We start from the raw sequence: 14,198 nt of genomic DNA, 5'->3' as shown, positions 1-14,198 counted from the left end.
CAGAATCCAAAGAAAGTTTGTTGTCACCTCTCATGACTTGAGAGAAATTAATTCCTGAAAATGAGATCCTGGATCAGCGTCAGATGTACTAATCAAAAGTACAATTAAGAAATATTCATTTTTCCTAATTTTAGGAAACTTCAAACTTCATTGATATCGATCAGTGAAGTTTATTTCAGCAACAAGGCAGTTCAAAGTTCTTCACATGATAAAAACAGGAATAATAAGTCATAAAATGTTTAATATGTTTTAATTCCTCTGATGTATTATGCGGTATAACTCTGGATATGTGTCGATACTTCAATAAAGATTTTTTTTTAAAAACTAACGAAAAAGTTGCGTATTGCCATCTAGCGCTCTCTCGTGGAGACAATTCTTCACACGTGATCGGTCACGTGCTGGTTCAGAAGAAGGAACAGCTTTCCTGCCAGCAGCCCGGTGGAAGTGTCCCAGCTGAACAGGTTGGCCTCGGCCTGGAGGAGAGGCCTCTATTGCTGGGTCCCCTCACACATCTGTCGGTAAAAATGTCAGCCAGGAACCCCGGAACCGACCTCGGTAAGTCAAACACCCCCAGTCCGGCTGCGATTTAATCATAGACACGTGTCTGTATAGAGTTGTCAAATAAACCGACCTTTCAGCCCTAATTCTGAGGTTCTCATTTTCTTGCTTTAGTACTAGAATGTTAAATAAATTAGCAAAGTGAGAGTCAAGTGAAGAAGCGTGAGCATTCCAGTTTAATTAGTAACAGCGGGTCAGTAACCTTGCAGGATGACGGCTCTAAACGTTTCTCCTCACCGTACAGAGTGTACACTTAGATTTATTTTCTGAACCGGATGGTAGAAAAATAATAAAACAATTTTTAAAGTAAACAAACTGATGTCAGTAGTAGTCTTTCTTTCTTTCTTTCTTTCTTGCCCCCAGACCTAGAATGGTTGTCCAAAGTGAGGGTGAACACTCAGGCTGTGCTGAACAGGGCTCTGCACATCCAAGCTCTGAAGCTCCCCAAGAAGCAGTGGCAGGTGAGTTTTCCCATAGTGCATGCTGTGCTGTAAATGCTCAGAAGCTCTTCAGTTCCCGTGTTCACCCTGCAGACGGCCTGGCTGCTGAAGGCGGCTTCATGTATCGATTTGACGACGCTGGCTGGAGATGACACGCCGTCCAACGTTCATCGCCTGTGTGTGAAAGCCATCCAGCCAATCAGATATGATCTGCTCAGGAGGATGGACATGCATGACAAAGGTCTGCTCTGCTCAGTGCATCAAGATCACCAACAGTATTCACTCCTCTGCCTTCACATGTATAGAAACTTGAGTGGCATCCCATTCATAATCTGTAGGGATTAACATGACATCAGCCCCCTATTCTGGTATAACAGCTACAGCTTTAGTGGAAAAGATTTCCAGCAGGGTTAGGTGTGTTTCCATGGGAACTCTTTGACTGTTCATTTGTGAGGTCAGATGCTGATGAAGGACAAGACGGCCTGCTTTAAAGTCTGTACTCTGAGTGTTTTCAGGCTGAGCTCAGGACTCTGAGCAGACCTCTTAAGGTTTTCCACACTCAATTTGCTAATCTAACATATAAACATATAGTTTTTTAGGTTGAATATTTTCATAAAAAATAATATATGTTTTGGCCTACACACATTCATAGGGAGGTTTGCTGACTGTCAGCTGTCCAGCCATAAACACTACTTGCTAAAGGAAGCAGCTGTTCAGAATGCTGAGTCCACTTTTAAAAGATACACAGCAGCAGACCTGTAGGCTGTTGACGGGTCTGGACATGCATCAGTCCAGCCTGCAGAGGGAGCTACAGCCCGGTTTATCAGCCTAACTGGGTCTCTTGATGTGATCCAGGGTTAACCACAGCAGCAGTGTGTGTGTATCCCTCTCGGGTGGCTGATGCTGTCAGATCACTAAAGGCATCTAACTCCAGCCTGCCTGTTGCCTCAGGTGAGTCTCCTGGAATCTTTTTACACTTGCTCTGTGCAGGTTAAAGGTCGTGGGTGTGAGAGTGTGTGTGTTTCCATTCCTTCCCAGTTGCCACTGGTTTTCCAGCTGGGCAAACACCTCTGGAGACCCGGCTGCAGGAGGTCCGTATGGCGGTGAGAGACGGCGCTACAGAGATCGATATCGTTATCAACAGGACACTGGCTCTGACAGGACAGTGGGAAGGTAGGCTGCGTCAGAGCTGCCTTAGCCCAGAAAAACATTTTGAGCTGTTCAGTGATAGACTTCAGGTCCAACCAGGCTGAGAGAGCAGCCATCAACAAAACCACTCCACAAGATTAAAAACGGAAGCAACTTATATATAAAGCAAGTCTCAAAAGAGCAAATTTAACAAAGGAAGTAAGTAGCGAGTCCTCTTTGTGCTCAGGAGAGTTCACTGTTTGAAATGCAACAAGAACTTTCTAGAACTAGAGCAGCTCTGGTCCGTTAGTTCTCACTTCATGTTTTTTTTGCATGTGTGGACAGTCCATCTGGATGTTGTGCATCTCTCTGTTCAGGATCTCCCTCTCCTTCATGCTTTACTCTAAACATTTGATTTGGTTAACTATTGTTTCCAGCATGTTGTGGTGTAGATATAGAACCAGGCGGTGGTTTACGCATTTTTCCAGCACATCTTCTTCCACAGTGTTTTAGCGTGTGTCTAAAGGTAAGGGCCCTTTTGAACACAATCCCTGAAAAATCAGCAGATTGTGTCAGCAGAAGTGGGGAAAAAAGGTCCATCAGGGTGATAGTTGTGATGTTCAGGAGCTCTTCTCTAGTGTAAGATCTCCCAGAACTGTGGAAATGCATGACTAATGGAGTAAGCCTTATCAGCATTCTGTCACTTCTGTCTCTGCAGTCATGTACAGAGAGATTGTCCAGTTTCGAGAGGCTTGTGGTGACGCCCACATGAAGACCATTCTGGCTACTGGAGACCTGGGAACCTTGACCAACATCTACAAAGCCAGCATGGTGGCCATGATGGCAGGTCAGTCCCACAACACAATTGTCTTTGTAATTGTGAAGTCTGTTGTTATGAAAATGATGCAAAAAGGACATTTATTACTCAAAAAACACTGGAACTCAGTCACCTGATTCCTAATGACGATTGTACGTCAAAATTCAAATTTATGTGTCAATTGAAATATATTCAGCAAACTCTGTGTGGGAGAGAAAATCAGTTATTGTGTGTGGATAATTCAGAGTTGTTTAACAAACACTAAAATGTAATAATCATAAGTTATGAACCATTTTTGGGAAACACAGAAGTGGAACTCTGCATGTGATATTCACTATAACTTCACTTCACAGAGAAAATGACTTGGACCAGATCCACGCTGTATCCAAGACAACCTGCGAGGAAAACTAAAACACAAAAACAAAAGGAACTAACTTTATTAAACATGGAGAAGGAACAACAGCTTATACCAAAGGCTCATCAAGCTAGTGCTGCTAAAGTTTCTCTTTACCTGGTTGAAAACTTCACTCCATGCAGTGGCGCAACTACACATTATTCAGGTGGATGACCTCAAACATAGACCTCAATATGTTTTTAATATGCACAGTGGAATCTGTCTTAGCATTATCACAGAAGCTAACATCCACAGTATTTCTAAACTCCAATCTAGTGTGAGCAGCAATCAACGACAAGGGAAATGATTGGCGCTATGACAACCTATTGGCAGCCAGTAGGACGACATAGTGCCTTGCTGTGCTGAGGCGTCTCAGCTTCACAAGCTGCATTTTAATTTTTTCTATAGATTTTAGATCCACCAGGAGGCAAATTCACACAAAGTCACATTCCACAGAGAAATCTATGGAGGGTGGCAGTGCAGGCATGGAGAGGGACTCGCACAGAGGTCGTCACAGGGTCGTGTCCCGGCCTGGGGTCTTTCTACATCCATGTTGGTGTTTGGTTCTCTCTGGTACTCTGTCTTCCTGCCACAGTCTGAAACATGATTGCTGCGTTAGTCTCATTCATAAGGCGACTTCTCAAGGTTAAGGTTGATTTGATTAAGGGTATGACAGTAAATTTGTGCTGAAAGTCTTTTTCATACTAATTTTGACTCCATAGCTATGCACTGTGATGCTGTATCATATTGTGATTGTAACATTATAAGATGTGAGAAAGTTTAAGCAATATGAATTCAGCAAAACTGAAACGTTTGGACTCGCTTGGTCTCTGCTTAGCTAACCATCCCATGATAAGCTGATTACAGAACCAAATTGTCAGGGACTGTTAGATAGAGCTCATTATTTTAATGCATTGCTTTTGTCACCTCACTCGCTTCTTAATCTGCCACTGTTCCTATAAATTGCACATGAGATTCATGAAATTAAATGATAATTTAACCTATTAATCTGTGATGTCTATTTAACTCTACTGTCCTCTCCTAGTATCCTTGTGCCCACCTAAATGAATGGACCTTTCATCCTCCCTCCCTTACCCCCCTACACACATTTAATACCCATTAGCCATTATCTGGTAATTAAGATTCCTCATAATGAATCTCTAAGAATATTCCAGATTGAGAAAAGCGAATGAAGCCTGAAAAAGAAAAAAAGACCTGACTGGAAAAAGAATTTGCGGAACACGCCTTTAATGATCTAGGAAATGTTTAACTTGCTCTGCTCAGCAGCTGCCAGATGAACGCTCATTATAAATCAGGGTGAACGAAGATGGAGAACATTTTGTGTGCTGCTTGCAGTTTGTGAGGATCTATTGGAGAATCATTTTATCATCTATTTTTAGCAGGAAAGCCGATAAAACACAAATTGTGAAGGAAGACATAAGTCTGAGCGTGGGGATATTTTTAATTCATGAACATGTAGATATCGTCTGTCAGCCGGGAGCAGATGTTCATGTCTGCCTCTGCTCACTGCTGGATGTCCTGCACAGCTTAACCTGAGCAGAGGCTGGCAGACCAGTCACTGCTGGAGCTTCACTGGAAGGAGCTACTGCAGCTGTTTACCATTAGCATCAGTCCAAAACTAAACCGGAGTTAAGTGAACATGATGGCCTTTTAAAGCGTGAATAAGATGAATATTTAATCCTCACTTCCAAGCACATATTAATCTCATGAATCAGCTGGAATATTATGAAAAGCCTGTAAATAAACATGAAGTCAGCAGCTGACAGCAGTGTAGCAGAAGCAGCAGTGGTTTATTATCTTAATGCTGACTGTCATCGTTAATCCCAACAGGTTCAGACTTCATCAAGACCTCTACCGGGAAGGAGGCCGTCAATGCTACTTATCCTGTTGCCATAGTGATGGTGAGAGCTATCCGTGACTACTTCTTGCGCACTGGCCACAAGGTAGAGTACTGCCTGTTGTTATGGATTGTTTACTTGCTGAAAAAAAGACATAAACATTTTCCTGTAACTCTAACATCTGGAAGAAATGTTTTAGCTTGCATCAGCCTGAACATGGCGTCCCTTCAGTGAAACACGGGGGTGGCTGCGTTATGCTGTGGGATGTTTTCCTTCAGCAGAGTCCGGGGGAGATGGATGAGGCAAAACATCAGTTTCCCCACTGAGGGATTAATAAAGGGCCAATCTGAAAGGGGAGCAAAGGGTTTGGGTCAGCTGGACAACAAGCTACATTATGACGGTTCATATCAAACCATGTTCATGTTAGAATCACCGCTGGATCGGGTTCATGTTTATCAAAGTTCTTGCAGAATAAGCAAGTGAGAGAAACCGGTGCTTACATTTCACTTTAATCTATAAATTAATTCAGAGAAAAGAGTAAGTGGGGAAACTGATCTTACATGTGGATTTAAAAAATGTTTATATTTCTTTGTAAGCATATGTCATGGTTTAAAGATAAAAGGTATGCAGTAAATGTATATTATATTTCTGTGTGTGTGTGTGTGTGTGTGTGTGTGTGTGTGTGTGTGTGTGTGTGTGTGTGTGTGCACGTGTGCGTGCTCCTCCAGGTGGGCTTTAAGCCAGCAGGGGGAATCCGGACAGCCCAGGAAGCCCTGGTGTGGCTCACGCTGATCAAAGAAGAGCTTGGTAACGATTGGCTCCGCCCACATCTGTTCCGCCTGGGAGCTAGCAGCCTATTGGCTGACATCGAGAGACAGGTGAGAATTTAAATCACATCGTCACTACATGCTTGCTTCATATTTCCAACATCTGTGCTCCGTCTTGTGCAGGTGTACCACCATGTGACGGGGCAGTATGCAGCTTATCATGAGCTGCCCATGGCCTGAACATGGCCTGAAGCAACTTCTGTTCTTCAGAAGTTATGAAGGAAACATCCAGTCATGTCTGTTTTGAATTCAAGACAAGTGTTTTTTAGACAATAACTTGTGATGAGTTACCAAAACTTAATAAATCTTTCATTTTAGTTCTGAGCTCTGGTTATTATTTCCATCTTTTTTTTTTTTAAAGAAGCTATATGTTCTCGTGTAAAAACACCTGATCAGATCTTCCATGCAGAATGGAACCCTCTTAAATAGTAAATCCAGAGTATGCGGCAGATATAGACAAACACATAGTGACTTGTGTTCCATTTTTAACCTATTTATGTATATGCCTTTAAAGTTAGTATTAATTTAAAGCCTTAATAACTGCTGTGATCAGACACCGGCTCCTCCTGAACCAACTGGACTTGGAACATGGAGGTTGAGAATGAAATTTCCCAGATGGAAAAAATGCTTGCTCTGGTTACAGATGAACAAATTAAAAATCTGTGGTCAAAATTAATAGTTTACATTTATACTAACCAAATGAATGTCAATGTTGAGGAAAAGCATTTGGAAATATTAGCATTTTTCTGTAGTTCTAGAACTACATCTCTTGTCAATTTATTTTGTATCAATGCATTATACTGTACAATAGTTTTGCTTTAAAAAGGCAAAAAGAATTAGAAGGACTGGCCATTGGTCACATAATGGTCAGTGTAACATTCAGGTGACTTCGATAAGCTCAAACTTATTGATACCCTGTTATGGTTAAATGTGATCTTTTCATTTTACTCATGCCTCTTCAGCTAACACAGGTAGATCTAAAAAAAAGATTTTGTGAAAAGTCCTATATGCTTTGTTCATTTCTGAGAGAACATGCATATTTTTGATAAAGTGCAAAGAAATAAAATGACATCCGACTCGTTTAATGTTTATTAGGACACTCAAAGACTACAATAAAATCAGCCCATTCCCTTTCACACACATTCACTTTCCGATGAAATTAATGATATTTTACATTATTCTTATCTTTTAGAGATGTCTGTCTCATCTCCTAACAGGAACAAACTTTTTGGTTGGATGAAAATCATCTTACATCTTAAACCTGCTTGGGGTATGAATACATTTGGGCTTATCTCTGGTTGGTCCACACAGGTCTTCAGCTAACTCACAAGCTAATGCTGTTTTATTAAGTTGTTTTAATTCATTCAGTAGTTTTTGGGACCATCACACATGGCAGCAATTGATTGTTACCATCAATATTTTGTAAAAAATAAAAATAAAAAAATACTAAATGGATGAATAAGAGTTCAGTACTTCTGTTCTTCCCATTAAAAACAAAAAACAATCTTAAGATTACATTTTTTAAAAATTTGATAGACTAAGTTTTGCCATACAGCAGTTTTAATTTCAGAAATTATTTGTGTATTTAATATGACAATTTATGTAAGAGTTTAAAATATAAATGAGCTACTCAACAACCACAGCACTTAAACCACTGAGTGGGAGCTTCCTTACAGAGATAAATTATCTTGATACATTTCGGATAAAAACACTTTATTCCAATAGTTTCACTTCTCTGAGGTGTCAGAATGATCTAACGTTTAACCTGGAGAGGATTTAAAGCTCAAAGCAGCACATTAAAATCTAAAAAAAGGTGATCCTAGGAGCCAGCTGTGCCTGATGAAAAATGGACAACGCTTCATCTCCCTGAGTTTGCTCTATTTATTAATTGGTATGAGTTCTAAATCTGGTCTTGACGACTCTGTATGATGAAAGATATAAAACGGATATAGAAATATTTTAATCAAAATTTCTCGTTTTTTCAGTCCCTCTCTTTCATTTACAATCGCAGCACGATGGTAAACTAAAACACCAGGACTTTAATTAGGTTTTTAAAAAACACTGTAGAATCCAAATCCTTGGAATCTCTTTGCAAATAACAAAAACGGGGACATTCCCTCTGCCATTTGTCCTCCCTAAAACAGGCAGAAAAACAGATGGAGAATGACTGAGACTAAGAAAAATGATCAAATCAACAGAGAAACAAACTACTGTGGATAAGAAGATAAATAATTAAATGGGATACATTAATTACATGGAAGCTGTTACTAATCGCCATGCAGGTTGATTCCAGCTGTTCATACATGTTTGTCAGATCATTATGTGTCTATTGACTGACATGGAACATTATCACTACAGTGATATCTGTGTTTGACCTGCCCTACATTCTGGATCTGTGAACTTTTTTTTCTGGATAACTCAGCAACACTCTCAGGGTTCTTTTGTCTGTTAACAATTAAAGTGATAAATTTTTATCTGAGGACTGAGTGTTTTGGTCCTAATCATCTCCTCCTGACAGCAGTGTGTGGAAACATCCTGGGTGGGTCTGGCACTGTTTTTCACAGAAGGCTCAGAGAGATCCTCCCTCAGCCAGTGAGCTGTAAAATGGCAAGATGGTCAAAGAAATGAGAGACCTTGTGATGTGAAGGAGCCTGAAAAATGATCTATGAAGCTTTTCCTGTTTCCAGGGACGGGACACAACGGTGATGAAAGGCTGCATACAGAAGCCTTCACGGTAACTTCACTTTGCCATTTCCAGTGACCAGCCATGGGTTTCAGTCCTCTTAGCAGCCAGTCATGTAGATGAATGCATTGTTCATTATCCGGCCTCTGGAATACATAAGGTTATTAATGTCATTTGATCCAAAATGAAGGCAGTCTTCTCAAATTGTGACTAAAAATAACTTTCTGTCAGTCACTTGGAGACCATCCCAACAGTTAGAGGTCAACAGGTGGGTTATACGTGACATGAAAAACAGAAATAGACTTTATAGTTTTCTACATATGTGCAACAGTAAAAGTGGTAAATCAACAACACAAATTCCTGGTTCATAAGGATCATGGATTTATTGTCTAGGAAAAATTAATTCTTTGTTGAAAATACACAACATGCTAAGAAATCAGAAATGAGTGTTGACAATTTGAAGTTTACAAATTAACTCAGTGTTTTTCAAACACCAGGGGCCACTGGAGGGCCAGTCTGGGCCCACCGGGGTGCACTATGGAGTCCTTGGAATGCTAAAGGGAAGCTGAGAAAAAAAAGAGTAAATAATCAAAAAATCTAATACCTATTTTAATTCCTAAATTTTTTTTATTATAAAGTGTAATATGTTTTTTAGTCAGTACTGAAATATATTTGAAACTATTTTATTGAAATGTCATGTTCATCTCTCTGATTGGCTGCCAGTCAAATTCATCCAGCTGCTTCACTCCACAAGCTCTGAGCAAAGCAGCTGAAATGAATCTGTGTTGAAAAAATGTGTAACCGGGTTCTGCTTCACTCCACTGTACCAGGCCGGCCCAAGTAACCCTCGACTCTGCGTTGTGTAGTTTTTTTAATGTGGTAGAAAGACAATGTTTAAAAAGCATGTGCCTGTTATCCAACTATTGTCAAACCAAGTGACATGCTGCATTGGTTGTCTGAATTATCCACTGGCTCCAAAAACAGAGAACATGTGTTTGAGTCCTGGCTTCAAAGCTGTCACTCCGGTCTGCTCTGCCTGGTTTCTGGAACATTTTCATTCCAAGTCAAAGAAATCCATTCTAAGCTATCTAAAGACAGAGTAAGTCAGATGTGAATATAATTCCATGTTAGCTGCATGCATTGAATAATGTAAACAGTTGAAATAGAACTATTAATGTAAGGACTTTTGCAGGAAAAAGCTCCGGTCTGCTCTGCCTGGTTTCTGGAACATTTTCATTCCAAGTCAAAGAAATCCATCCTAAGCATTCTCAAACACAAACAGTGGAGCAGTGCTTGTTAACGCAGCTCCTTCCAGTGAAACTGGAACACAAAGAACAGCACATGTTTATGACAAAACAGAAGATCTGCTGCATGTTGCTTCTTTCACTGAAGCAGGTTTATAATATAATATATTTTTATAAATGTGCAAGAGATGATTGCGTGCTGTGACACATTTTAAAGTCAGAATGAAATGACAAGAAACACAATTTCTGTCAGAAAAAAATATCTTTTCATTGTGCGAACATAAACTTCTGCATTTTTGAAACTAACAGTTATTGCTCCCAAATAAAAAAACAAAAAAACTAATGGAGAACAAGCAGTGTTTTTAATCAAAGGTTGCACCACAGCATGCTATAAAGCCACAGGGACCACAAGGTCCTACGGTAGCCTGGTAAAAGCTTCTCTGAAGAGGCAAGGGGGGAATGGATCACCAGGGAAACCAGAAGGTTTTATCTGATCAATAAAGAGATTCGAAACTGTTAAGAGACAAAGACTGAAACTGGCTAAAGGCAGCAGAGCAGGAGCCGGAAACAATAACTGATGTAGTTAAAGGAGTAGTATTATGGAAAATCAACTGTTTTGTCTGCCATCATGTTATAATGTTATTCCCTCACCAAAACAAACCTAGAGTGTTGCCTTGATTCTTTCATTCATTTATGAGAAATCATTCAAACTCCATGGCAACTATTCAGCGGTACAAAACACCTGGGTGGACCTAGCCCCGCCTTTGAGGCGCAACTACTCCCTCCTCCACAGCAATTAGCAAACACCTGGTGGAACTGAGGATCTGCTGAGCTCATTATAGGAACTACTTTTTTTTTTTTCCAAGGTATTTTTATTAAATTTTTCTGTTACACAAACATACAAAAACACGCATACAAAAACATAAAAAGTAAAACAAAATAGATTAAAAATAAAAATATAAAAATTAACATAAAGTGCATTCCCTCCCCCCTCCCTAAAAGAACACTTAACCCCAGGGCTCACTCTATCTACACACATAAGGATAGGAACTACTTTTAAAACGTTTGTTAAAGGGTTAATAAAAACATGATGATTAAAATTAAATTACATTAGACAAACCAACATATAACGCAGAAATGTGGGTTAAATGAAAACCATGCTTAATACCAGCTTCAAGGTTGTTATTTTCAAAAGGTACACAATACTTTAGATAGCTGGGCTCTGCTGTATGGAGTGTTGCCTGCTAGACTTGGCTGTGGTGGCTGAGGAGAATGCCTGACTGAAAGTTGGCATATTTGACATAATGCCTTAGTTTCCATAAAACATTTAGAGCAGAGGAATTGGGACCTTTTTTATTAACTTTTTGTGACTTTACAACGATTACTGAAGAAGTTTGACAATGACAGAATTAGAACAGGGGTTTTCTTTGCAGCACCGACACCACAGGGAACACGGCACCACGAGTCAGAAACAAAGTTTACTTTTGTTGTCATTTGGAAGAATGTGAAAACTAATGCCACCAAGAGAAATGTGAAGAGAAGCTGCACATCTTTGAAATGGAACCTTGGAAAACTTCAATAGCAGGAGCTGTCTTATGATCACCCTGTAGGGTTTTAGGGAATATATAATTCAGTAGCAGAAGAAAGTTGGCTTCTGGTTTCATCCTTCCTCCACTGTTTCTACAGCAGACAGCTGTCACTGGAAAAAAACTTTTTTTTTCTTGTCTTGTTTGATATTTTGGGGATAGTTACAGTTTGGTTGAATACAGAGATGTAGTTAAAATAATTTATTTTAAAAAAAGAGCATTGATGTTAACCCAAAAGCAGTTTCACTCCAGAACTATTTAATAAATGAAACTTTAAGTTCTCCATAGGTAAGGTGAATGCACTTATCTAGAATAAGCACCTTGAAGGGTTGGAATATCTATTCATACAAACTGTAAGTCTTGTTCTGCTCTCTGCATGCAGAAGAGGTTCACAGTCACTGGATAAAATGACCATTTCTTGTTTTCTGTCTTTAAATGAAGCTAAACATTCCTAGTTAGTTAGTTCAGGGTTATTAGTTCTCAGTCTCCTTCATGTCAGCTCTGTGCAGAGGGCTGCTGACCAGGGCCGTGCAGAAACCACTGAAGGGGCAGATGCTCAACAACAAAAAGGGCACATCTAACTGCATTCTAGGACAGCATATTAACAAAGCCACACATCTTTCAGAGTTTAATAAACAATGATAAATTACAAAATTGTGAGATATACAATCAAAGCTAAGGACAATCTCTATATAGAGCATATAACTATGCATATATGTAAGATATTTTATTAATTTCTTTCTGCAGGTCTATTATGTTATAGGAAAGTATTACAATATTCAAACCCGCAATTTAGCAAGATATGTAAATCAGAGCTGGACCACCAGACATACTTTGTCTTTACAGAATTACACTATTAAAAATATAAACAAGGGAACAATGCAACCTTTTAGTGACTGTAATCTATAAAAAAAGAGCTGCCTGTTTGCTACACTTGCAGTGGAGATGAAGATGGTCCATTCAGGAAAGCAGAACTGCATCAAAACTTCAATGTGGAACTGCAGGAAAAATAAAGAAAAAAATTAAAATAAAGCAAACATTTTATTGTTAATGAATGTCACCATGAGAAAAGCCTACCGAGTTTTGCTTAAAAAACTTTATTTTAACTAAAATCACACATTTTTGTCTCATGAAGTGAATTTTTTTTTGCAAAACAAATTTATTTGCACATGTCAGAAATCTTTTCTTGCTATTCTAATTTTTTGTTTGTGATTCAAAGTTTTGCTTGTGATTCTCACGTGACGTTGTGGGCGGGGCCTAAAATCACAACAAAAGATTTCTGATGTGTGCAAATAAGAGTTTATGTTTGGCAAATAACTTTTTCAGTTCACGAGACAAAAATGAGTCACTTAATTTAAAAATAAGTTTTTTAAACAAAACTTTTTGTTTTAAAAAAATAAAACATTACAATTCCAAAAGTTTTGATTACAATTTTATTTTACTTAATTTAGGTTTTTTTTTTTTTTCATTGAATAATTGGGAAAAAAATTTAACTGCATACTCTGCGAACCAGACCCTAAGTCTGTTTTTTCCCCTTCATTAATGACATACTTTATTACATACATTATATATATCATGGTAATTCAGGGTGAGTTATTTTAAATTCTAAATGAATATCCTTGTTGGACTTTTATTTAAGTGCTATTCTCCTTCCAAGATACATTTACCTAACGCCAGAATAAATGTACATTATGGAGCAAAGGAAATTAGAAGATCCATTATGGAGATGATCGGTTTTGGACGGGCGATGTGCCTTATTGTATAAGCGATGACTGCTATCATTAACGATACAGGGAAGAAGCTTTTTAGTTATCTTGCTTTGCTAGCAACGTCGTTAGCTAGCAGCTAGCTAATGGCACAACAGCAGCCTATATGATAAAAATACTTAATCAATAGATAATAACAGTTTTTCCTCACCTGGCTGTCTCCTCCCGCTCAGTAGTTCTTCGGAGAAAGGCAGACGCAGAGGCCTGTCAGTGTCTGTTGTATTTCATTACCTGTCTGCAGTGGCGCAACTACACATTATTCAGGTGGATACTTCAACGTTTTCCGTCATCTGACAAGTAGCAAGTCTACTCCACTTTATTCACCAAAAACTTTTTTTTAAATTCACCAAAAACCAGTGGCGGAGCCAGAGAGAGAGAGAGAGAGAGGGGGGGGGGGGGGGGGGGAGGGGCAGTGCCCCCCCCCAGTAGCCCCCCCTGATGATTGACATGTAACAGCACCAGGTTATTCCTGTACATTATTTGGAATCATTCTAAGCCAACTTAATATCTAAAGAAGAAAAACAATAATAAATATATGAAAAGAAAATGTATAAAACTTTATATAAGTCCATGTGATGACATAAATAAATAGATTTTCATCAGGCGCGATACCAGCCTCCTTTATACTCAGAAAAACAAGCTGATATTCTTCTCCTGGGTGTTTCAGTTATGCTGCGCTTTGGTGCAACTCAAAGGCTAAAGCGCTTCATACCTGGTGTTTATGGTAAAACACCATCCATCCATTTTCTTGCACCCTTTTTCCCTCAGTGGGGTCGGGAGGGGTGCTGGTGCCCATCTCCAGCCAACGTTTCGGGTGAGAGGCGGGGTAAACCCTGGACAGGTCGCCAGTCTGTCGCAGGGCAACACAGAGACACACAGGACACACAACCATGCAC

The 14,198-nt window shown here is 39.4% G+C and overlaps 1 protein-coding gene and 1 long non-coding RNA gene across 2 annotated transcripts; one reads left to right on the top strand and one right to left on the bottom strand.

Moving 5' to 3' along the window:
- Positions 1-373: 373 nt before the first annotated feature.
- Positions 374-6,340, top strand: dera (deoxyribose-phosphate aldolase (putative)). Its single transcript, XM_008401544.3, has 9 exons — positions 374-555; positions 922-1,019; positions 1,092-1,239; positions 1,854-1,949; positions 2,037-2,171; positions 2,845-2,973; positions 5,189-5,301; positions 5,925-6,074; positions 6,147-6,340. Exons 1-9 carry the CDS (start codon positions 525-527, stop codon positions 6,201-6,203), a joined length of 957 nt encoding a protein of 318 aa, XP_008399766.2. The 5' UTR covers positions 374-524; the 3' UTR covers positions 6,204-6,340.
- Positions 6,341-12,151: 5,811 nt separating this feature from the next.
- Positions 12,152-13,673, bottom strand: LOC145550250 (uncharacterized). The gene is made up of 2 exons (XR_014086168.1): positions 13,454-13,673; positions 12,152-12,534 (listed from the first exon to the last, which is right to left on the bottom strand). It is a non-coding gene; the product is annotated as an uncharacterized LOC145550250 (long non-coding RNA).
- Between the last annotated feature and the right edge of the window lie 525 nt (positions 13,674-14,198).

The sequence above is a fragment of the Poecilia reticulata genome, chromosome 23 (assembly GCF_904066995.2).
Source record: "Poecilia reticulata chromosome 23, P_reticulata-male-v2, whole genome shotgun sequence".
Classification (NCBI taxonomy): Eukaryota; Metazoa; Chordata; class Actinopteri; order Cyprinodontiformes; family Poeciliidae; genus Poecilia; species Poecilia reticulata.
This window is presented reverse-complemented; position numbering and strand designations above follow the sequence as displayed.

Bases quoted from the DNA above. Each gene is read 5' to 3' on its own strand.
- dera (XM_008401544.3), top strand. From the start codon at position 525: ATGTCAGCCAGGAACCCCGGAACCGACCTCG. The intron at 1,950-2,036 runs GTGAGTCTCCTG...ATTCCTTCCCAG, and splicing joins CAGCCTGCCTGTTGCCTCAG to TTGCCACTGGTTTTCCAGCT. The intron at 2,974-5,188 runs GTCAGTCCCACA...TAATCCCAACAG, and splicing joins CATGGTGGCCATGATGGCAG to GTTCAGACTTCATCAAGACC.